The 23,732-nt window shown below is 47.1% G+C and overlaps 1 protein-coding gene across 1 annotated transcript; it reads right to left on the reverse strand.

Annotated features, from left to right (window-relative positions):
* Window positions 1-401: 401 nt before the first annotated feature.
* Window positions 402-6,657, reverse strand: NKX2-1 (NK2 homeobox 1). The gene is made up of 3 exons (XM_059848185.1): window positions 6,605-6,657; window positions 1,841-2,217; window positions 402-1,072 (listed from the first exon to the last, which is right to left on the reverse strand). The coding sequence occupies exons 1-3, from the start codon at window positions 6,655-6,657 to the stop codon at window positions 402-404; spliced, it is 1,101 nt and encodes a 366-aa protein (XP_059704168.1).
* Between the last annotated feature and the right edge of the window lie 17,075 nt (window positions 6,658-23,732).

Below are 23,732 nucleotides of genomic sequence, written 5' to 3' on the forward strand. Positions count from 1 at the left end.
TCTGGTATCCAAGTCTTCAGACCATGCCTAAAGATGGTCCCCTTTCTGCAGACTGCTCCATGGTTATTAGTCTGAATATTTTTATACACCCCATAGGACAACTTGGGGGAGAAAAAACATAAAGACCCCAAACCATCAACAGTAACAATAAAATTGAACAAAAAAAGTGTCTCTCTCTCTTAGAGGTCCGCAGAGACTGCTCAGTAAAACGGGGGAAAGGGAGAAGAGCATTAAAAAAGAAGGGGAAAAAAAAAAGAAGAAAAAAAAGAAAAAAAAAGAAGAAAAAAAGCACACAGTAGTTTGGAGAGGACAGAGATTTGTGTAACTGGGAAAATTTGTTGGGGTTTTTTTTCCTTTTTTCTTTTTGCCTTTTTTTCCCCCTTTTCCTTTGTTTAATCCTTTTACCAGGTCCTACCGTATAGCAAGGTGGAGCAAGACATGGCAGTGCCATAGTCAGAAGTAGAAGAGTTTAGGTGAGACAAACTGGAGACTTGGCTCTGCAGAGAGGAAGGGCTGGCCGAGTGCTGTCCCATGTCTGGAGACTGCCCCGCACTGTTTGTCTGGTGGCTCTGATGCTGTCCGAGGCTGTTGCCATTGGTAGCCACTGTGATCGTTGTAGCTGCCTGCTGCTGATGGCTCTGGATAGCTGCTGTGGGTGTGTTGGAGCCTGCTTGGCAGGGCTTGCCATCCTTCACAAGCACTGGCACTGCCACCCTTCTGGGAGACTGCTGCTGCTGGCAGGAGCCGTTCTCCTGTTGCATCTGCTGCTGCGCAGCCTTGTCTTTGGCCTGGCGTTTCATCTTGTAGCGGTGATTCTGGAACCAGATTTTGACCTGAGTCGGGGTGAGATGTATCATGCTGGCTAAATGTTCCCTCTCCGGGGCGGAGAGGTATTTTTGTTGCTTGAAACGTCTCTCCAGCTCGTAAACCTGGGCCTGCGAAAAAAGGACCCTCCGTTTCCTCCGCGGCGTGCTCTGGAGCGGGGCCATGCTCTTGCTCACGTCTCCCAGGGAGCCGAGGCTGCCCATGCCTCCCATGTTCATGCCCGAGGACGGCGCCATGAAGCGGGAGACTGCAAGGGAGAAGGCGGCACGTTTTAGGCGGCTCGGCTTGGCCCGGCCCGGCCCGAGTGGGGCCCCGCGCTCCGGCAGCCCCCGCCGCCGCCTGCCCCCAGCGGAGCTCCGCAGCCCCCCGGCAGCCCAGCCCCGGCCGCGGCCTCGGGGCACCCGCGCTTCTAAACAACGGCTCACGTCCCTGGGGAGAGCGGTGGCCCCCTTCTCGCCCGGCCCAGCCCCGGTGAATAAGGGCGACCACTCACCCCTCGTCCTGCTTGGGGGCAAAGCCAGGAAAGTACCTAAAGTGACAGCCGCGGCGGTAGCAGCCGCGGACAGCGGCTCCGCCGGCGCCGGCCGAAGAGGACTCTGCCGCTCCCCTGCCGCTTCCCGGGACGCGGCCCCGGCGCCTCCGGCTTCCCCCCTCGCCCACCCGGTGCCGGGCGGGGCGCAGGCGGACGGGCACCGCAGGCTCCCTTTGGGCCCCCGGGCCGCGACGCTCCCGCCCCGCTGGACGGCGAGAGCCAGGCTCCAGCTCCCCGCCACAGCCGGGCTTCCAACCCCCTTGCCCCGCAAAAGCAGCCGCGGTAGGCTGACATGCGACCAGCCGGGGTGGAAAGACCGGATACGATCCTCGGGCAGGAGGAGGAATTTGGGGTTTGGGGGACGCGTCTGGGTTTGAGACCGACTTTTGCCCTGTCGCGGACCCCCCGTGCCTTCTGCCCGCGGTGTGTCGGGGCAGTTGCGCGGCAAGCCCCCTTCGGCCACCCAGCCCCGAGCTGACTTACTTGAGGAAAAGCGGGGATCCGGGTTGGTGCCGTACCATCCTGTCGCCGAAGCGCTGTTCCTCATGGTGTCCTGGTAAGGCGGCAGCTCGCTCATGTTGCCCAGGTTCCCATTGCAATAGCCCCCCATCGTAGCATGGGAGAGCTGGGGGACCCCTGCCGCTGTCATATGGTAGGCGGCAGTCACTGTTCCGTTGTGGCCCATGGGGTGCTGCTGCATGGCCGGCTGAGAAACCTGAGACTGTCTGTAGGCTGACAGGGGAGCCCCCAAGTTACTGGCCTCCATGCCCACTTTCTTGTAGCTTTCCTCCAAAGGACTCAAGATGTCAGACACTGAGAAAGGAGTCGTATGCTTTGGGCTCATCGACATGATTCGGCGGCTGGGGAAAAAAAAAAAAAAAAAAAGGAAGGGGAGGCAAATCTTTTTTTTTTTTTTTTGCCAGATATTCTGGTGTTGCCTTAACGCCGATCTTGTTGGATGTACACGTAACCGAGTGGACGAAGTCCGCCTTAATTGGATTGAGTGGAGGCTCAGGGCTGCCTTTCGTTTGTTTTAGCCAGACGCCAGGTTTTAGGCTGCCACCAGAGGCGGGGCATAGGCACTAAAGCAACAAGACAATAGAAGCCTACATCTTGCCCAAGATAATTAGCTTACATGCTGATGACAAGGTAAACACCTTTAAGTCTTACTTGTCAGAATTTTTTTATGTCTTTAGAAAAAAAAAAAAAAAAGAGACTGAGAGGACGGGAGAGAGAGGGAAAAAAGAAAGAAAGACCCCGTGAGCATAACTCTTTTTTTTTTTTTTTTTTTTTCCTCGGGGTGACAATATCGTGGACGGGAAATGGAAGGCAAAGCAAAAAAAAGACCACCATTTGACTGGGTGAAAGGATTTAAAAACAGCTCCCGGGTGGCAAGGCTGTCAGCCCAGCCTTTGTGAGAGCTGGGGAAACGGGGTGGAATGCCAGTAAGCCAAAGGACAGAATCTGCCTCTTTCCCCACTAAGTTTGGTCCGCAAGGAGCCCCGCCGCCGGGAGGACAACTCTTCGGAGGGCAGACCTTTCTCTCCGGGCCACGGCTCCCCGCGCCCCGCACTCCCCGCACTGGCGTGTCTGATGCCCCGGCCGGCTGGGGCTGAACAAGCGCTTGGGGTTTCGCATCTCGGGAACACTCTCTATGTCCCCTAAGACACTCAGTGCAAGGATCGTTTGTCTCCCTAAACCCACAAATTTCTTTCAGGAAGGGATTTTTTTTTTTTTAATATCTCAGAGAAGGGTTGAAGACAAAGTTTGCAAAATTAAGCAGTAATTTAATTGCCTGGGACGAGAGACCGATGAAAAATAGGTTAGCGTAAAATGTCGCTTGTTATTCTCAAAGGCAAAGACTCTTACAGTCTCTCGTGGTCCCTCTGAAGCTGAAGCTGCTTTCTAAGGTTATTTATACAGCACGGGAGCTGGATGGAGAAGACCTCTCCGGTCATCTGCTACACGACCTTGCCAATGAATTCCCTGTAGTTTCCAATAAACTGCAATTTCTGGCACTTTCGGATCTGTTCTCGGATCCGGTGTGAAAACAAAAGCGATCCATTCACAGCCACATGCACACGTACAGGCAGCCCGTAGCTAATGTCACTCGGGTCTTTGAAGAAATCTTCCAACGCCTAGTGTCTCCAAAGCTTATATTTCGGGGTGATCCGGGCGGAGGAGAGAAACCTCCCCTGAGTGTTTCACACCCCGGCCTACGGCCCTGGCAACCACAATTTAATTCAGCGATTACCTGAATATTAAGAAAATTACAGCGAAGGTACAGTTAACCCTGGGACTCTGAAGTGTCAAGTAACTATTTAGTAATTGCACTTGTAAATATGTTTGTGCTCGGCTGGTTCGTGCTTAAAAATGCAAAAGTGCACTTGCTACCCGGGAATAACTAAATATCTTTGTCTAAAGTGGCAGCATAAATAGCCGGTCGCTTTGTGGCTGTGCTTGATATTAGTACATAAGGATCATTTTGCTTCAATTGGGAGGCTCTCATTCACTAGGCAAGAAACCGTTTAGGAGAAAGTAGGTTCCCGTATGAGAGTTAACATCCTTCAAGTGTAAGCCTCAGTCTTGATTACACTTTAGAGCTCTGCAAGAGGTGAGCTTTTCCACACAAATATAATCGGGGGAACTTTCCTTCAATCAGGCCTCCAGCTCTCTTACATCATCTCAGCTGCTTCTTTCGGCACTAGCTCCCTCAAGGCTGAATACCCCGAAGTGGGCTGGTTGTGACTCTGCTGGGTCACCAAAGGCAAAGAAGGGCGACTTTGAGCTAGAAAGGCGTTTGGGTTTTACCTCTTCTTTTTCCACTTTTCTTTTAAAACCTTTCAATCTTATCTATCCAGATCTCTGGAATATTTCTTTACACTAACCCCCCCCCCCCCCCCGCCGCACCCCCCTCCCTCGCCCTGGTTTTTCCCCTTTCTGCACGTATTTTTGAGTATGGTCTTTGGTTTTGTTCCCACACAGATAAAGAGACTCGACCTTGCCTTAGTAGTTTGATTACTTGGGGTTTGAAGTTGTTTTTTTTCACCCCGAATTACTCATACCCTCCATCCCCATGCCTCTTTCATGAGCCTTTAAAGGAAAGGGGTGGATGGAAGGAAAAAAAATTAAATACTGCAGGATCCACCAAAACGACGGCTCAGTCGGTTTTAATCAGAGGCGAAAGGCGGCAAGTGACCGCGCAATTTGTGGGGCAGGAGCAGAGACTCCGTTCCCATCCCCAAGAGCTCGAGGTGGGGCAGCCGCTAGGCCCCAGCAGCAGCTCCGGCGGCGGGAGCGGGGAGCGGCGCTCGGACACGCGGGCGGGCGAGGCTCCCCGCCGCCCTGCGCCGGCCCCGGAGCGCCGCCCGAACGACCCTTTGGCCGCCGGCTGCGCCTGCCAGAGCTTGTTTATCCTCTCGCTCGAATGAAGTTAAATCGCCACCGAAACATTGCTCGGTTAGGTTATCCCGAGCCAGTCGGGCCTTGACTGCGCGGGGTCTCGTAGAGGGAAGCTAATGCCAGAGCGCTGCGTTCACCTTTGCTGGGGAGAGGGCGAAACTCTCTTGTGCACGTCTGACCGCTGAGTTAGGAGCACACCGGCGCGCGTACCTCTAGCTACTTTTTAGCCGGGCTAGATGGACGCGGTGTAAAGGAAACAGGTCAACCTCTGCACCTGCTTTCCCGCCCCAAATGAGCTACAACGGGGCAAGTCAGACCATGGACAACGGGCAAGAAAACTTCTTCGGTGGCGTCGTCTCCCTTCACTCTCCCTTTTCTTCCAAACCCTCCACCGGAGTTTCGTCTGCCAGAGATGGCTGCCCCAGCTTCCGGGGAGGGTGGCCGTCCCGACAGAGTCCTGCCTAGGCTGCCTTTAGCGAAATGTTCGTTTACCTGGTGATGCTGCTTAGTAAAACACTCGAGTTAAAAAGAAATGCTAAGGAGGAGAGCAAGGAAGATGAGATGCGTTCTGCCTGGTGGAAGCATTTTCATGAGAAAGGCACGGTTTTCACCCCGTGTTTGCAGAAATGCGGCTACACGGACGTCCCTTCAATAGCTTCTGACCCCACACAATCCTTTTGATAACACTCGAGAGGTGGAAGAATGGGAGACTTTGTCAATCAAATGGTGCCAATCCCAATGGAAACGGTGCCACCAAGACCGCAGAGCGTTTCCTCATCAACTGGATTGCGGGGGCTGGGAACTCGAGAATCAGCTTTTGAAAGTGCGCTCAGGGCTCTCCAAAGACACACAATGTCTTTTTTATACGAGCTGCTGTGCCTCCCAAAGGGGAATCAAATATGTTCGGCCAGGCAGAGCTCGGAGGGCTCGGAGGGCAGAGGGTAAGGGTCCCACGCAAACCGCACGCAAATTCTTTCTCAACAAGAAAGACGCTTTCTAGGTGCAACTTTTTGATACAAAGCCATGAGGTGCTCCGTGCTCCCTCTGGATCAGTTCACGGGTGCACGTCTGGCTGCACCCCCTGCCCAGCCCTGCGGCCCCCGCTCCCAGCGCCGAGGAGGCGGCCCTGCCCGCTGCCCTGCCCGCAGCCGTACAGCCCGCCCTGCCGCGGGAGCAGCACTCTGCGGCGGGGCCAGCCGCTCCCCGAGAGGTCCGACTTAGAGGTGGCAAGAGCAGATCTGTGACAGAGCTCTTTCTTCGCGTCTGGTCATCAGTATAAGTCTAACGCATTCATCGAGAGATGTAAACGACCACCTGGAAAAATGGCACCACTGAGGCAGCTTGCCGCAACTCGCCCCTCCCGACCCACCCTGAACGAGCTCATAGAAATCTCATCTGATTGCTTGTGCATGTCGGTGTAATACACCCTCTGGTTCCCTATGCCCCCCAGAATGGAAGATGTGCCCAGCACACCTACGCCGGGAGCGGAGGTTTCCGTAGTGATAGCGGGTAGGGCGGACTTGTGTCTCTGCCGGCCGCGGGCAGGGCGCTGGGAGCCGCTCCCGCCTGGAAAGCACATGCTTGGGCGTGTAGGAAAGCAGGAGTCCTCCCAGAGACGCACCCTACGAGCGCTACCTAGGCACGGAGCGCTCTGGGTGTGTGTGTGGAAGGAAACGCCTGTTGTGGCTCATGGGGACAATTCCTCGCCGTGGGAAAGCTCCCCTGCCCTGGTTATCTCGTTAGGGTGGGAGAAACCCCTCAGTACAGCGGGCGAAACCTCTCCCCCTGGCGTGGGAACCTAAGGCAACCAGCGAGACCACCAAAGGCTAAAGCGAAAATCCTCACCCCTCCGCAGAGCATGCACAGTTGCTCCTCCAGCTGCCCAGGGCGTGGAGCATCTCGCAGCTGGGGCTCTCGGACCCCTTCGCCACAGGTGCCTGGCGGCCCCACTCGCAAAGCTCTGTGCGAGCGAGGGCAGAGTTGCCTCCGCTCAGCTCTTTTCCCTCCTTCCCCAGTTGCTGGAGGACGGCTGAGCCCTCCTGCCCTGATCCTAGACACCCTCCCCGTCCTTTCCTTCGCCGGCCCGTTCCCGGCCAAGAGGGCCAGGGTGGGGCCAGGTACGGGGTGCCAGGGCAGGGCTCCCGGAGCCGCGGCGGCGGGCGGAGGGCCGCCGTGCCAGGGCGGGGGTGGTGGGGCCCCGGGGCACGCCTCGGCCCGCCAGCCGCACCGCGCCCCTCCGAGGCTGCCCGGCGTGGGGACCCGCGGGAAGGAGCTCTTTGTATGCATGGGTGCCCCGGTAGTCTCGAGTGGATAGCAGCGTCACTCGCCCCGATGTGTGGACGCCTCGCCCGACATTATCAGCAGTTAATACAAGCCCTCCACATCTGCCTTTCTCAGTGTCAGTAGACTATCACTACCGCAACAGTGTCAGTACACACATACAAGACTTATCTTTGCCCTGAAGCATTTTTTATGCACCCAAGACAGTGGTGATTATGCGGAGGATTACTTGAAGGTGGTTGTTGAGTTAGTTTGCTAAAAGTTAGCCTGTAGAGATAACTAAAAATCTAAGCACCCTTTATTTAGACATAAAATACTTTTAATCGGTAGGTTTGTAGGTATATACCTACAAACAGAATCCCGCCGGGATCTATCGATTTATCTGCTTTTAGGTATAACTATTAGCATATGACATTATCTATCTTAGGAGTTATGCGCTTTTGTGCGTGTTCCCAGACATGCCTACACACACGCATACAAGCGTGGGGGTGCATACCTCTGGCAGTGGGTATGCATGAGTATATATTTACGCATACATTCACAGTCCTCAACCCTGTCGTCTCTTAAGTGTTTCAAAAAGGAACTCAGCTTTTAAGTGGGTCACCTCGCCGCCCTCCCTTCCCCTTCCCTCGCCCAGGCCTGCGGCCGCGCCGGCGCCGGGAAAAGGGGCTCTCGGCTCCCGGGTGGGGTTGGACGTGGAGGAGACGGACATGGCCGTGCCTGCGGGTGCAGCGTGGAGGGGCGGGCTGCGGGTCTCCCCCGGCAGTTTGATTTTCCGCAGACCTTTTCTGTTTCAGCGTGGCTGGCGGCGGCGGGCGGCGCGGGGGCTCGTTGCTCGCTGCCCACCGGTTTGGTGTCGAAGCCCTCGCCGTGCCTCCGGACCGCCCCGCCGAGGTCCCCGGGAGCTGCAGCCTGCCCTGTGCGTGCTGCGGGGCGGGGGCTCCGCGCCCTCCCGCGCCCTCGGGGCTGCGCGAACTGCGCACGGGGCCGAGCCCGGGGGCGCTCCCCCGCGCCCGCCGGGAGTATGCGCGCTGGTGGACAGGGGACCTTTCCCCCTCGACCTTACCCTGGGGGTAACCAAAGCTCCCTTTTATTTTCAATATCACTTCGAGTTTGCCTTTTGTTCCCCGATACCTCTCGCTTCCAGGGATACGGGTGGCTCCCCGCTGGCTCGGGGAAGGGCTAGCGGTACCAAAGATATCTCGTTTGAAAACGACAATGGAGTCCTTTCGACCAGCCCGTGTGGTGCCCAAGCTTTATTTTCGTAACGGGGAGAATGGGATTGTTTGTTTTGCTTTTGTTTTCACATCAAAACTCGAGGGCGAGTTATAAGAGGGCTGATAGGAAGCCCGGCCCTTCCTCGTTGCCCTTGGATGCCCAGCAGGGCCACCCAGCCGAGGGCCGACGCATCCCGTGTTTGACCACGACAGCGCGGGATCCCGCGCAAACGGCGCTGCTTCAGGCGGATCTGTCCGCGGATGCCCTGCTGTCACTGATTTCGGAGTGACCGAGTGCTCTGGTTATTGCCCCAAATTCTTTTCTGCCTCTCCTCTACTCCCCCGTCTGCGGCTTGACCTAAGTTCCCCCAGTGGCTTTAATTCGGAAGGAAGCTGCCATCTGTCCCATTGTGCCCTTGGCTTTTATATGTGGGCAGGGACTACCCGTGGGAGGTGGGCGCTGCAGGCGCTGCCAGCCGTGCGGAGGGACCCACCGGGGCCGGGGCCCGCGGCCCGCCGGGGCGGAGGGACCTGCAGCGGCCTCCCTCCGCTGGCCGCCGGGGAAAGCGCAGCGCCGGGCCCGGGCCGCCAGGGCGGGCCGTCACCTGCGCCTGAAGACTTGCTGCTGTTGCTGCTGAAATTCCACCCTAGCCAAGGCAAAGTCGTATAAATGAGGAAACAGAACGGGAATTTGCTCAGTTGTCCTTGGGATGTAATTACATGGATTTTCATCCATTTTCACTGTGTGTTTCTCCGAACCTAGGGGGAAGGATTAGCTTCTTTTGCTGTTGCTGCAGCTCCTCCTCACCTTCCCATAGAGGTAGCTCTGTCTCTGAGCAAGATTCTTCCCCCTCCCTGGGGAAAGTATAATTTGCCTGTTCCTGGATCAAGAGGAACTGTTTAATAACTTGTGCCTGTTCCAAGAGCTTGCTTTACAGCAGCACAGTTAAACAGTTTCAAATTGTGCTCTTGCTGGTTGATGGTCGTATACACAAAAGATTATCACTCAAAAACTGCCTTTTGGGAGTGACTCTGCCTCTTCTCCAGCTGCTTCCTACCTTCTGAGCTTGTAGCCCAGGAATCCATCCCATGAGGGCTGCTCTCAGTCCCTGCTCTGCAGGAGCAACCGAATTGCCCCACACTCTTCTCTGAGCGTGGGAACTGAAGATGCGAGCGCCATCCAGGGCTAATGCCCTTGGAGGAAGAGCTGACATGAATCAGTGAGCTGGCCTGGTAGGGCCAGAGTGACCCAGCTGCCCACTCAGAGTGGTAGGTGGTTTGTTTATCTGTCATGTGAGCCTCAAAAATCAACATTTCCCAAGTCTTAAAAAAACCAACCAACCAACTAAAAAAAAACCCCAATCAATGTTCACTCTGCCTTGATTTTCTTCTGTTCCTTTCTTGGAAGGGAGGACACAGAAATCTCCTAAGCAAAGAGGTCCATTTCAGAAGCCCAAGGGCAAACCTAGAAATGTTTCAGAAGCCCATTTTTCATTTCATGGGAATCAGTGTCTTCGGGAAGATCATGCCCTCAGTCTGGCTAGTGCAACTGGTAGGTCTAGTTAAAAGCTGATGTAAGAAGCTGCAGCACAAAGGACACCATTTGTAGCTAAACTCAACAATGAACTTTATTGGTGCTGCTACCAAACCCATTAAAAAAGCTCTACCCTCTGCAGCACTGTTTTGGGGGCTGGGTTTTGTTAACCAGTTACTGCTGTACCAGTATGGCCCAGGGTGCTGATTTAACAGGTGCATTCCTCTTGCCAGGAAAGGGTTCAGTTCAGTTACCAGTTTCAGCTTATTCAGTTTCAAATCCCAGCCTTTCAAGTGTTTCCTGCTGTAAAAAGGGTCTCAAAAGTTTATTATGCAGTGGGATGGATATATGCAAGACATACATGTCAGGAAAGGCTCTTCTTGAGCTGTGAGACCTGTGCCAGGAATTTGAGAACTCCCATCATCTCTAAGCCTACAGGTCAGGCATCTCAAGACAGATCAGGTTCCATCAGCAGGACTACTCTGCAATACTCTGTCTTTCACAGACTCTGCTCTAAAAGCAGTGTATGTGGCTTGCTCAGTCCAGCACCAGTGGTACCTGTATTGTCATACATAGCAGAGTTCCTGTATTTTACACAATAAATGGAAATGGGGGATAGTGAGTTACAACTATTTGCAGCACTGAATTACTTCTGGGATGAATGGGCATTTGTGTCTTTCTGCAACTGCATGTACCCCATATCTTTGCTCAAACTTTGTAATTTTCACTCTGCCAAATACATTTGTTTATATGAATTGCACAGCGTAAAATACAGGATGTTTTTCCTTCCAAGGAAGGTGAAGCAATGGGTTCATCAAAATATTTCACCTTTTCCTTGTCCTAAGAAGAACCAGCAACCCAGAAAAGTAATGACAAAATTGGAAAGAGATCTCTCACCCTGCAGCTATGTGAAGAACAGAGCTGCTCCTAAGTGAGCTGGCTCTTACTGTAGCCAGCTGATGTCCATGTCTTCCTCTGTTGTGCCCCAGCAGCAACCGCTCTTCCCTTTGGTTATTCACAGGCAAGATTCTTTAGGTCCCATACTTCTAGGGGATGGGTAGCACAGTTCCACTTACAACTGAGGGTGTATTGAAAGGTTTCCCAGATTTAACAAAAGATGGGCTCAGCCTTGCAGAACCTTTCTTCCTGGAGTTGACCAGCAAGAAGGTAAGAAAGAAGTTCAGCTTGAGGTTCAGCTGGGTTGAAGGACCAAGGGCTGGGAAGCAAAACCAAAGCCTCTTCGTATTGTAACCTAAAAAATGCACCCAACAAATTTCTGAATGTCCAGAGGTATCTTATCTTTGAATAAGAACCACACTTCCTATTCAAATAGAAATCCTGAAACAGATGCTAAAACAAGTCCTTGCTAGCAGCTCTATTTTCTGTTTTCCCAGACATTAGTCATTATTAGCATTGTAGTACAGAAGAGTCTCCATGTAGCGGGATTATCTTCTAAATTACTTTGGATGATAGACATAATGAAGTTAAAAATTTCACTCATCTTTGCCCTGTCATAAATGAAAGCACATATTATACTTACTCAAAAAATAGCTGACCATAGAATTAGGTTCAAGTTACATTTTCAAAGTAGAAATGTTTATGCTGAAAAAGCCTAGATACATTCTTGAAAGTAGTTTAGTCATGTAAAATAGTCCATTAATGGATTTTGACTACTATTCAGTTTTTAAAATAATGTCCCTTATAATTAGTTGTTCTATCATTCTTTTATGAGCCTTGCTTATTTTGAATTCCAGGGAAAGAAGACTGCTAAGCTGACATAATGAGATAATATCCTTCACTGGCATAAGTAAGGCTACGAGATGGACTGCTACCCACATTGGTAATTATACATGCTCCATTTCCACAACTGGAACCAGAATGAATGCTCTACAGCATTTTACTCTCTCTGAATAACATTAACTGAAAAAAACCAAGTGAGTAACTTGTTTACGTATTAGTGTTGGAGGAAACAACCTGAGCTGGCTGTCCTTGAGTCTGCAGAGTCAAACCCATTCAGCAAGCACTTAGCACAGGACTAAGGAGGAAGTCATTTTACCGCCTACAGACAGAACTAGTGTGCCAGCTCTGCCATGCCACTGAGGTGCCACCTTCAGGTTCCACATGGCTGGGGAAGGGACCTGACAGCAGAGAGAGCATCAAGGATTTGTCCAGTTGTGAGATGCAAGCTTCACAGGTGAAAAAAAGTGACACTTCCTTCCCACCTTGTTTGTGTGAGCTCAAAACACTCTGTGACTATCAGAAGTTTTAGTGTGAGAGCCTATTATGACATGTTATAACATGCAGCCATGGTCATATGGGCAACAGGTGGGTCCAGATCATCTTTTAGAAATCTTTTCTGACTAATGAAGGGATACAAATCCATACATTGCCTATCTGGCCACACTGCCCTCCCTGCCAGAACAACTAGCACAGTTTGCTCTTGAGACTGAGGCAGAACTTCTGGTTAAAAGTATATGCACAGTCAGAGCAGTTCAGTGCTGCAGACAAATGAAGCCCTCAGTGGTCCCTGTGCCTGCACTGGCCACAAAGCTGCTAAAAACATTTTGAGAGGAAAACCACCATGGTAGCCCAGCAGTTCCACAGTCCCTCCTTTTGTGACTGCAAGCAGGGCTGCCCATGGTGCCTCAGGAGCATGTACACTGCCATCATCTGCAGGCAGGCAGGGGTCCACCCTGCCATTTGGCCACCTGTGGCCCTGGACGCTGCTGGAGGGAGGAATAAGGATGCATTTAAAATCAGTGGGAAGAGTCTCTGGTACTTACAGCATTTAAAGCTTGCACTGCAAAACCTATCAAAGAGTACTTGCTTTTCATTATAGAATTTTGGTGCTTTTGCAGTGAAAATACTTGGTCCTGAATACAGCCTGGAAACATTAAATGGAAATACATATTACATGAAGCAGGGGTTTCCAAACAGATCTTCCTTTGGGTACTGCTTACTGCAGCAGCCCTTGCTGATGGCAGGGATGGCAGCTGAGGCTCTTGGCATTAGCTGTGGCCAGGGCTCCTGACAGCAGTTTGTGGCTGCCAGCACTGACTTTGTACCAAATCTATGCCTCATGCCACCTCCTGCTCCTCAGCCGCTCCTCAACGCTCTCCCAGCACCAGGATGACAATCATCAGCTTCCTAATCTGTCCCCGGCCACAGTGCATTTCTTCCTCTTCCTCCTGTCCCCCTTTCACAGCTGACCAGTGCCAGCAGTGTACTGGCAGGAGCTGGCTGTGGTGACAGCTTGCAAACAGGTACCAGCCTCACAGCTGAGCACCTTTCTCACGTGGCACAGAGCACTGTGAGTACCAGCAGCATTACACAGGCTACAGAATCGTCATGCCCAGGAAAGTGATGGATTAAAGCAAACAACAACCTCAGAAAAAAAAGAAAAAAAAGGTGTCTGAAATGTTTGCACATCTGCAAAATTTTGGTTTGTGTAGAAACTTTTCAATGGATTTTGGATGCTTAGCTCTCCATGGCCTGTTCTTTGCAAGGCATAATACTTTACTGAGTGTGCAGCCCCTTCAATTGCTGGGCTTCTCTCAATTTTCCTTTTCTGACTAAGTCATTATGTATCCTGCATTTATCAAAAATGGCTAGAAATACGGGACTTTGCCTTTCTCTCAATCTGCATGTCATTCCTTTACAAAGCTTGAAAATATTTTTCCTCTGGTATTTATTCATTTCGCTGTGCTGTATACCCAATCAGACTATTCTGATGCATTCCGAAATGAGAACAGTTCCACCTCCTTCACATCCAGCTCCATTTCTCTTCAGTTTCATTTCCCTCAGGGTCACTGTTAGGTGATGATATGCAGTAATGTCCCCAGTGAGGTGCTGTTTCCATTAGCTTTCCCCTTCAGAGGTGGTCAGAGGTCTGAATTCTTATAAGATTTGTTTTCTTGGCTACTTAGAAGATAAGATTCAGTTCTGATCCCTCTTCTAAATGACCATTTTTCATTTTCTGTATTTGTTCCTTTTCTAATAAGGCAGTGTCTTTTACCTCTGATTTTAAAACAGGAAGTATGTTTTTGTGCATGTCTTTTAATCAGCATTCAATAACATTTATATAAAATGGCTATACAAGGAGGGAGAAATCACATGGCAGAACAAAACATGCTCATCTATACACACAGACTAAGAAGATCACAGAAAATACTCTCAAGCACATCTACATGAAATGCATTGAGAAAGCAAAAAAAATAACTCTTCTTGTGGGGCACAAAGCATCTTCTGTAGATAAATAAAAGTGTAAGTTCCATAATAAATGATGCAGTCTCTTTGGTAGGTGTAAATTTTGCTGAATCAAACATGGTCCAACATCCAATGTGCTCTGGTGGAAGACGGGGGTTGACAAGTCAAGTTTTGTTATGACAAAACATAGCAGTTTTCCATTCTTCTCTCAATAAAGGGTCATTTGAAAGCTCATATTCTGAAATGGCAATGTTTTTCTCATCATGAGATTGTAACACGTGTAATGCCTTGTTGCACTTTATCTGGCAAGGGTGGCTGTCTCCCTGTAGTTGGTATTACTTGTGTTTACACCTCCCAGCACTTGAGGGCCACAGTAGGGCTTTGTGAGAGGAGCTGGAGAAAAATGGCTCTGTACTTCACCATTATGGACCTTGAATAAACTGTTGCAGAAGTAGGTTTGGAGACAATTTAGGGCAAGCATCTCAGCGAATCTGTGGCCCAGAGATATGGAGGAGAAGGTTTGGACATGCAGTGACTGTTACTGAAAAATCAGAATTATTGCCCATATAGTCAAACGTACAAATAAGCATCATATCTGGGGTGAATTTCAATCACCATTGGATTTCTTTCCCCTAGTTTTGTTGATTTTTCTATGTTTTTATTGTAAATTTTATTTCCTGCATTGTGTGATGGGCTGACCCTGCTTGGATGTCAAGTACCCACCAAAGCTGCTCCATCACTCTCCTCCTCATTCAGACACAGGTGAGAAAAAATACCATGAAAGGCCCTTGGGTTGAGAGAAAGAGAGGGAGGGATCACTCACCAATTATTATCATGGTTGAAACAGACTCACCTTGGGGAAATTAACTGAATTTCTTACCAAGCAAATCAGAATAGGATAATGAGAAGTAAAACCAAATCTTAAAAAAACAAAAAAAACCCACCAAACCACCTTATCCCTACCCCTCCCCCCTTTACAGGATTAACTTTGTTCTCAAGCTCTCTGTCTTTTCCTCTTCAGAAGCACAGAGGGATGGGAAGGGGGGTTACAGTCAGTTCATCACTGCTTCTGATTCCTTCTCATGGGGAAGGACTCTTCACACCCTTCCCCTGCTCCAGAATGGGGTCTATCCCCCAGGAGACAGTCCTCCATGAACTTCTCCCAAGTGAGTCCTTCCCACAGGCTGCAGTTCTTTATCTACTGCTCCAGTGTGGGTCCTCCATTGGGTCACAAGTCCTTCCAGCAAACTGCTCCAGTGTGGGCTCCTCTCTCCACAGGTCCTGCCAGGATCCTGTGGCAATGTGGACTTCCCACGGGGTCACAGCCTCCTTTGGGCACCCACCTGCTCTGGCATGGAGCTGCTCCAGGGGCTGCAGGTGCATCTCTGTTCCATGAAGAACCCCCTTGGGCTGCAGGGGCACACCTTGTCTCAGCATGGTCTGCACTAGAGGCTGCAGGGAGTCTCAGCTCCGGGGCCTGGAGCACCTCCCGCCTCTCATTCTTCACCAGCCTTGGTGTCTGCAGAGTTGTTGCTTTCACATATTCTCAATCCTCCGTTCTCTGGTTGCAATTTGCTTCTGCCTTTCCTTAACTTTCTTTCCTTCCTTGTTAGCCATGATGTTCCAAAGGTGCTACCCACTGTCACTGATGGGCTTGACCTTGGCCAGTGGTGGGTCTCCCTTGGATCTGGCAGGCACTGGCTCTGTTGAACATGGCTGGAGCTTTTAGCAACTTCTCACAGCAGCTCCCTCTGCAGCCTCCCCCCACTCCCTGCTACCAAAACCTTACCATCAAACCCAATTAAAGTTATCTACATTTAACTAAATAAAGACCCATCGATAGATATTACACTACAATTAAAGAGGGCAAGTTTAAAGCTGGATTAAACCATATAATCTTCAGTAGATTTTTTTTCTGAATTGTCATCTTTTTCTCTTGAGCAAATGTAATTTAAACTCCTTAGGGGTGTTGATTGCCACATTTTTGTCTGCCCTCTAGTGCCTTAGGTAGATATCATTGCCCAGTTGCATTGTTGATTAAAATCTGATGTTATAAAAAATTAATTTTATCTTCAAAAAATCTTTTCTCTGCTTCAGTACAGAAGTGAAGAATGTCTCAGATGTTAAGGTTTTTTCAGAGGGAGAAATTTCACCAGAATTTTGTTGTTTAGATAAATGGTCTGAATTCAGGAGGAGTACAAAATTCTTCGATGGGAGAGAAATTTCAGTTTGCAATCATCTAAAATAAAAAAAAAAAAAAATTGATCTGAATTCTTAAAAAATTTTGAGTAGGTAAAGCCTATGTGAAAATCTAATAGTCTGTTTCCTTCTGGGGAGCAGAAAATTGTGAAAAAAAAATCTCAAACTGTATACCAGAACATCAAATATTTGACAGAACTCTGCTCCATCACACAGTCTGAGTAGCTGACACAAATGTTCTCCTCTTGTATGAATAACTAATTCTCATGTACATAGTTTATTAGGGTGAGAATGGGAAATCAGTTGTGTTGTCACCACAGCAGGACTTACTGGGCCTTATTTAGCATCAGGAATGTTATGACTGCTTTCCAGGCACTGAAAGGTGTCTGACCTGCCTTTGCCAATCAATGTTCACATTTGTTACGTGTCAGAGAAGGGTTCCATTCTTAGCTAGTAGGGAAGTTTGGATCCAAAGCCCAGCATGGCTTAGATTCTTACATCAGAAGACAGAGAGGTGGAAATCAATGTAGCTGGGAAACAGCTTGAACCAAATTTTAGGCAGCAGCTGTAGGTACTACATTCTACCAATCTCTGTTTGTGGACACCCTTATAATACAGAAAAACTGCAGAACTCTTTTGAGCAGCACAGGGTCTGATTGAGCCACATTGTGTCATTGCATTAGAAAGTCTGCAGATAATCATTGCACTGAGCTGACTGCACGTTCATCACTGCTGAGGCAAGACTGAGGCGCTGCCACAGGCAGGAATCCTGCTCCTCCTATCTGGGCAGCAGCCCTTGTTTCCCAGAGGGGTGTTCCTGAGTCTTGTGAAGCCATCTCAGATACAACACCAGAGACTGTCACAGCATCCCAGAACTTAGCATAGAAAATCTAGAAGACACATAGTGTGAATCTTGGGACTTTTTAAACATATAATTCTCTCTCTACCAGTTAAAAATAATGGAATAAAAAGTGGTAGATTTTTCTTTTTAGCCATTGTCCCTCCATGCATATTTGTTTCCTTTGGTGCTTTTGACAGTATTGTTGACTTTTACTTTAAAAGATGCTCTTCCAGAATGCTTGGTCCTCAACAGGGGATCAGAATGCCTTTAGCTTTTTAGTCTGTTATTGAAAAACCAAAATCCACTGTCTCCATATGAGATGCATGCTAACCTTTTATTTGGTGAATGAGACCATTCTGTGCAATCAATTTTAAACAGAGAATTGTGGAGTACTGTGGATTAGACAACACACAGACACAGTACAAACCATCATAAAATGTCTGCGAGCTTGAATTTACTATTACAGTATAAAATTAATCTGTTTCTTGTTTGAAAGTCAACAGCTCCAGAGGTGCATAAATAAACATCTTTGTCTTATTTTTCCCACAGGAAATGTTTTCCATCAACTTTTATGGTGATCATTATTCTTTGTATACTATAATGTCTCTCTTTGGATTAGTTATCTGAATGGATAACTAACAAGGACTTTCAAACCTTCCAGACTTTATATGCATACATAACTTCTACTGATCTCACAGGTTTGAGAATGGGTGGAGACCTGGAAGTGACCAAGGGGTGACCTGGTAGTGACCAGTGAAATAGTCATTCTTTTTAATGCCACTCAGTGAATCAAATTTCTTCTGTCTCTGATTGTCTCTTCTTTCATCTGTTTCTTTCTGTTCCTAAGCCTTGTCCTTCCTTTGTCATCTGCATGCACGTGTGTTCTCTCTCTTTTTTTGTTTTCCAGAGAGCTGAGGAGACCAAGTAATAGTCCAGGAGAAGACAATTTTATGACCATGAAGGACACATAGTTGTCAAGTATATTTCTATTCCAAACCCAGTTGCATGTCCATGTGTAAGAAATCTGCAGAACTGATGAACCAGGGAGAAAAGGAATCAAGGAGAAAGTGGCATATATGAGTAAAGGCCATTTTAGAGGCACAGATTTGTTTGGGCTTCTCAGTGAATGCACGAGTTGCTCAAAGGGTCTCTAAATGATCTGGAAAGTAGAAAGCATGGAGATTTCTCTCCAGCCATTTGTGCAGGGGGAAGGGCATCCTATGAGGTCGCTGTGCTGGCACATGCTGGTGAGACAATGGAGCATGGCAACATGTGTTTCTCTGGCATCCACTCTTCCATAGGGTTCCCCATGTATCCCCCATGTGTACATCTGATCTACAGCTTTTGGACTGACTCCAGGTGAGGTAGCTGCTATTTGTGTCCATTCAGCTAAACTCCAACTCAGCTCTCCACAGACAGCCTGGAAAGCTGGTCATAAACAGTTCATTGTCCCTGTCACACTGCCCAGGAGGCACTGAATGAGGTCAGGAGATGGTATGGATGACTCTCAGCCAGCAGTCTGATGAAATACAACTCGTAGCAAACAGAGGCTTCCACAGAGACTTAGGGGACAATACTCCTTTTGGTTGTTGTTTGTCAAGACAAGATTTTCATGAGGCACTGAGGGAAAATGTGCCTTTTGCATTGTCTAAGACGACTCAGTGTGGCTGAAGCTTTCCCTGAGTGTTAGAATAAAAAGACCCCATCTCCAGTATCCACCTACATGATAAAATCCCTGTCAAAATGATTGTATGAGAGAGGAAGATGGAAGATTCTTATGTTTAAATAACCTATATTCATGTTTCTTTCAAGGTTACTTCCTAAAGGGCAGCTGCCTGGAATATAACTGTATTGACTTCAGTAGTTACTCCAGGAATGCTTGAGAAAAAAGTAAAAAGTCAGGGACAAGCTATTTTTAACAAAGCAAAGCCTATTGTTATGATTCTTTAGAGCTTTCTGACACAATATGTAATCTGTCAGGCAATGTTAATTTTTATAGAGTAATGGTTTGTCGTTTGCAACCTCCTGCTATCTGGGAACTCTGTTATTTTGTGGGATTTCCCCTTCTCATCACCTAGTTTTGCAACTCTTTTCTTCACTAGCCCAGACTAGGAAACTCTCCTGAACAGCTGCTTCTGGTAGCTCTGATGGTTTCCTGTGACTACCTAATTTATCTGTGTACTTTAGATGAATTATGAATAAGAGAAAACAAATCTGAACTCTATAACTTCCACTTGCCCAAATATATAATTTTAATGAGCAAGAAATTTGCTGGAAAATGCAGTATCGGTTTGCATTATATTATCCCTGTGTTAATGGCACAAAATAGCAGAACTAGGTGGACAACATAACTGGATTGTCTTCTTTTTAATTAAAATACAGGACTAAGACTCCTGTGGGAATCTAAATGAGATTACTAGTCCCAAAGGATAGTGCCTTCACCCCGTTGTGCCTGTTAGACAGCAGCTCACTTCTTCCTTGGCCACTTCTCAGACTGTTGCTCTATTGAAGATGAACTGCAGGTTGGAGCAGGGACAATCAGAGGCCAGCACAGCAGACCCTCCATCAGACAGCACAAGCATGGTCACCCAGATGTCTGGTTCTGTTGTGTGGCTAACACCCAGGAGCACAGCTTCAGCAGTGGAGGGTTGATTACTCTTTTGCTTATGCTTTATCTTGTTTTGGATGGGTTTGTCATGGGTTTGTCAAACCCTGAGGTTTTTCTCCCTCCTCTAATTTTCCTTTTTTCCCCTTTCTGTTGCAAGTACCTGCTTTTACTCACACATCTTCCTATTCCATCCCTTTTAGCCATGTGTGGTCCACCTCTCACATTTGTGCTATAGATGCCCTTGTTTGCCCTAGTTTACCCACACTGTGAGGAGTTGACTCACCATAGAAAGACTTGCTTCCCTGTATAGACTGTGAAATGTAGTTTATGTAGATGTCTCTGAGTAAAAATCTACACACTGATATTGCTGATTAGGAATGCTGAATCTGGCTCTTTTGGCCAACACCAGCATCCTTACACAATGACTGCCACAGGGCACAGCAGTGTTTTGACATTCTCTTGCTCACAGTGGAACTGCCTAGGGAGTTAAACACTAGACCCTTGGTCCTTTCTTGCTCATCACTACCTCTTTCCTCAAGAATGGATCTCACCCTCTCTTTTCATATGCCTTTATTAAAAGTTGTCCTTTTTTTGTTGTTGTTGTTTTCTCTTTCTTTTTCCATCTAGTAGAAATGTAGCTTTTAAAACTACATTCATGAGCACAGTATATTGCTGTGAAAAATTCATATCCCTTGTCCCTGCCCTTTTCTTGCCCATTGTTTGAAATGAAGTCACAAACCTAACAAATAAGATTCCTTTCCTGAGTTTGTACCTAATTAGGATGTTTTTTTCTAGTTTAAATGGCTCTCCTGCTGTTCATAGAATCAGTAAGAAGATACAGTATTTCATTAGTCATTGCATAAGAAATATTTGCTGGACAACAAGTTTCAGTGAGTATTGTTATTGTATCATCAGTATGCATCATCAATAGAAGGCAATTGAAGAGCCTTTAGCAACCTTGATCTGGGCTTTCCTCAGTTCCTTCCACCTTCCATTTTTTCCTAGATCAGTCTTGTAGTTTTATTTTTATCTCCCAAGACTCCTTTAATCCTTTCATATTATACCTTTGTATAACATGATGTCCCCAGCAAAGGACAGAAACATTTCCCAGGGAAGAATCCTCTGCAAATGCCTCCAGTGTGTTTCCAATATTTTTCTCTAATCACACTACAGATATTAAATGAAATCAGATCTATCTTAGGTTTCTAGATACCTTTCCCAGCTTGTCACATTAGTGTTTATCATTTCAGTCCACCAGCTAATTTATAACTCGTGTTAGTACTCTTGAAGAAAGTTAATGTATGAAGCAAAATTCTAGGTCCTTTGAAAGCAAGGGTGATTATTTGCTTTAAAGAAAACTGACTTCTGTCCCTTATGCTCCTTTTCCTGCAGACTTCACTTGCTCATGTTCTCACACTTACATACTTGCAAGAAACACAGTGCATATGTCCCCAGGATCAACTGCGTGTGACAGGGAAGAGGGAAAAAGCTCTTGAGTCCTCCCTATACACTGTCTTCCTCTTCGTGGGTGAAAACAGACAGTAATTTTAGTAGACTTTTTGTACCTTATAGGAGTCCAGCTTGTTGTGATATGATCCCTTGATGCCAAACCTTGCTTATTTCACCTTTCATAGGTCTAAAGTTATCTGATGTTTGGATATCTTTAATGCTCAGGTCCAGCTTCACGCTGAGTTATTGGCAAAAGGGAGAACCCATGTCATGTACCATAGCTTTTTTACCCCACTCTCCTGCCAGCAGAGGTCTGTGCTGTGGCCTTACTGAAACACAGGCATTGAAGTCTTCATGTAATCCCATTCCTCAAGGTTTACCAGTTTGACTGCAGCTAATAATGTCCTTGGTTATCAATGCAAGGAATGCTTTCTTATTGGTCTGTAGAATGGCTACTCACATGGAATTTTCAAAGTTGCCTCAAGTAGTAATTCAGAGAATTTCCATTGATTTGCCCATTGTGGACTCCTTTATAGGTTTTGGGTTATGTGTAATCCACTTCCTTTAACAGAGCTGGTCAACAGACGCTAAATATGATTTGCTTCTCAAGAATCTCAGTTTCAATAACCAGTCATCTCAGACCCCAAGTTAATGTGTCACATTATCAAAGCACTCACACAGAAAAGGTCCTATCCTGTACAGTTTGACTTTGGTAGAGTAACTGAAGCATACTTTAAACATGGGACAAATAAGTTCTGTATCTTGATGATCTGAGAATTGCAGTCTGTTGAGCTGAATCAATTACAAATGAAGGGTCATTCAAAGACAGCAAAACATTTAAGCCGTAATTTCTCATTTTGCAACAATGAGTCAAACAGCACTGCACAATCTCATCTTCTGCACGTTTTTGTTCAACGTCTATGGTTTTTAGCACTGGTGGTGTTAGCTATGAACACACAAACCCAATACACATGTTACATATTTATTCTATTTCAAGGTCAAGATTTCCTGAGAGGATAGAGATATACAAATAACTTACATTTGATATGGCTGGGTATTCAAGCAGCAGTGCTATTGTAAGTGACAACAAAAGACAAAATGTAAGTCTGATGCTTAAGGCCAGAACATGTTGTTTTTCAAATCTTTTGTATTAATATGAAGGAAGAGAAATTTTATTTTCCTCAAAAAAAGAATCTTTATTTCTCTGTATGTTTAGTTCATGATATCAGCTTTACAAAGTGGTTCAAATAGGCTTTGCAATAAAAAAAAACACACTCTAATGTTCCTACAGTGTTAAATACTGTTTCTTGATACACACCAGTATCCAGAGGTCGTTGCTTTCTTGTCAGAGAGAAATCTGGTTTTTGTGTTTAATTATACATTTCAATAAATAAATCCTGACCTCACTTATGGATCTTTCTGTAAAAATGGCTGTTTGGGTTACTGTTGCCATTTTTTGTAATTCTGTGTGTGTGCATGCATTGTCATCTCTAGTTTGGATTGTAGAACTCAAAATCTGGTAATGAGCATTAGTGTGCACATATACATCTAATTTCTTTGTCTTCTACTAAGTTTAGAATTTCGTCTATCTTTCAAGCTAAGATAACCATATGAGAAATAAATTGTCTTATACAATTTTTTTGGTTCTACCACATGATCATCAGCTTTATGTGAAATTATTAAATAAGATTACGAGTTTTAGAGTATTTTCCCCATAATTTCCTCCATTTAAGACTACATTATGCCTGAACTAAAGCCCTTTGGAGGAGAGGGGATCACAACACATTCATGGGGCTGCAGGGCTCACGAAGCTGTGGTGGATGACATTATCCTGGCCTCATATTGTTCCCAAGTGTGCTGGGAAAAGCAGTCATAAGTGGAATTTTATTCAGGTTCATGTTCAAAATGTAGCACAGGGCACTGGAAACAAAGGCTACCAAAACCTTGTAGCTCAATTCCTACCCTGTTCAGTGAGGAAAGATAAAAAATGAGACATTTTTTCTCTTAATATTTTCTCTTTCCCTTCTCCTGTGTTTCCAAGAAATGCAGTTTTCAAAAGTTCAAAGTAAAGCATTGGGCCAGATATTCTGTGCAGTATTTGGTAGCTTATATTTGTGCCTAGCTGCCTACAGGTTAAACCATGGCACTGGTGAGATCACTTGACTCCCTAAAAATGGGTCTAAACGAAGATACTGACTAAAGACAATAAATGCAAACATCTTACACAGCATAATGCTTAATTTAGTGTCAAAGATTCAGCACTGAGTCAGGCACAAGGTCTTGACTTTGGTCAGTTGGTGGTCTCATATCATATCCATTGATCTTCAGTGGTGCCTTGCTTTTCCCATTCCTACAGACAAAAAATACAGGAATGATCAAAATTACCTCCAGAGCCCTCCAAAAGGGAAAAAGACTTAATCCCCTTACCTCATTTTCCTCCAATCAGGAGCTTCAGCTCCAACAGACCTACTCTCTTATTGCAACAAGCTGCCAATAAAGAGCAGATCTGCAGTGGAAGAATTAACATCTACTCCCAGAACAACTGACAAAGGAGACTTGCTGCCTTGCAACTTTTCAATAGGTGATGTCTGTCCTTGACATTTGCCAATCTCTGGCAAATCTTTCCCTTTGCTATTAGC

This window comes from Haemorhous mexicanus, chromosome 6 (genome assembly GCF_027477595.1).
Source record: "Haemorhous mexicanus isolate bHaeMex1 chromosome 6, bHaeMex1.pri, whole genome shotgun sequence".
NCBI lineage: Eukaryota > Metazoa > Chordata > Aves > Passeriformes > Fringillidae > Haemorhous > Haemorhous mexicanus.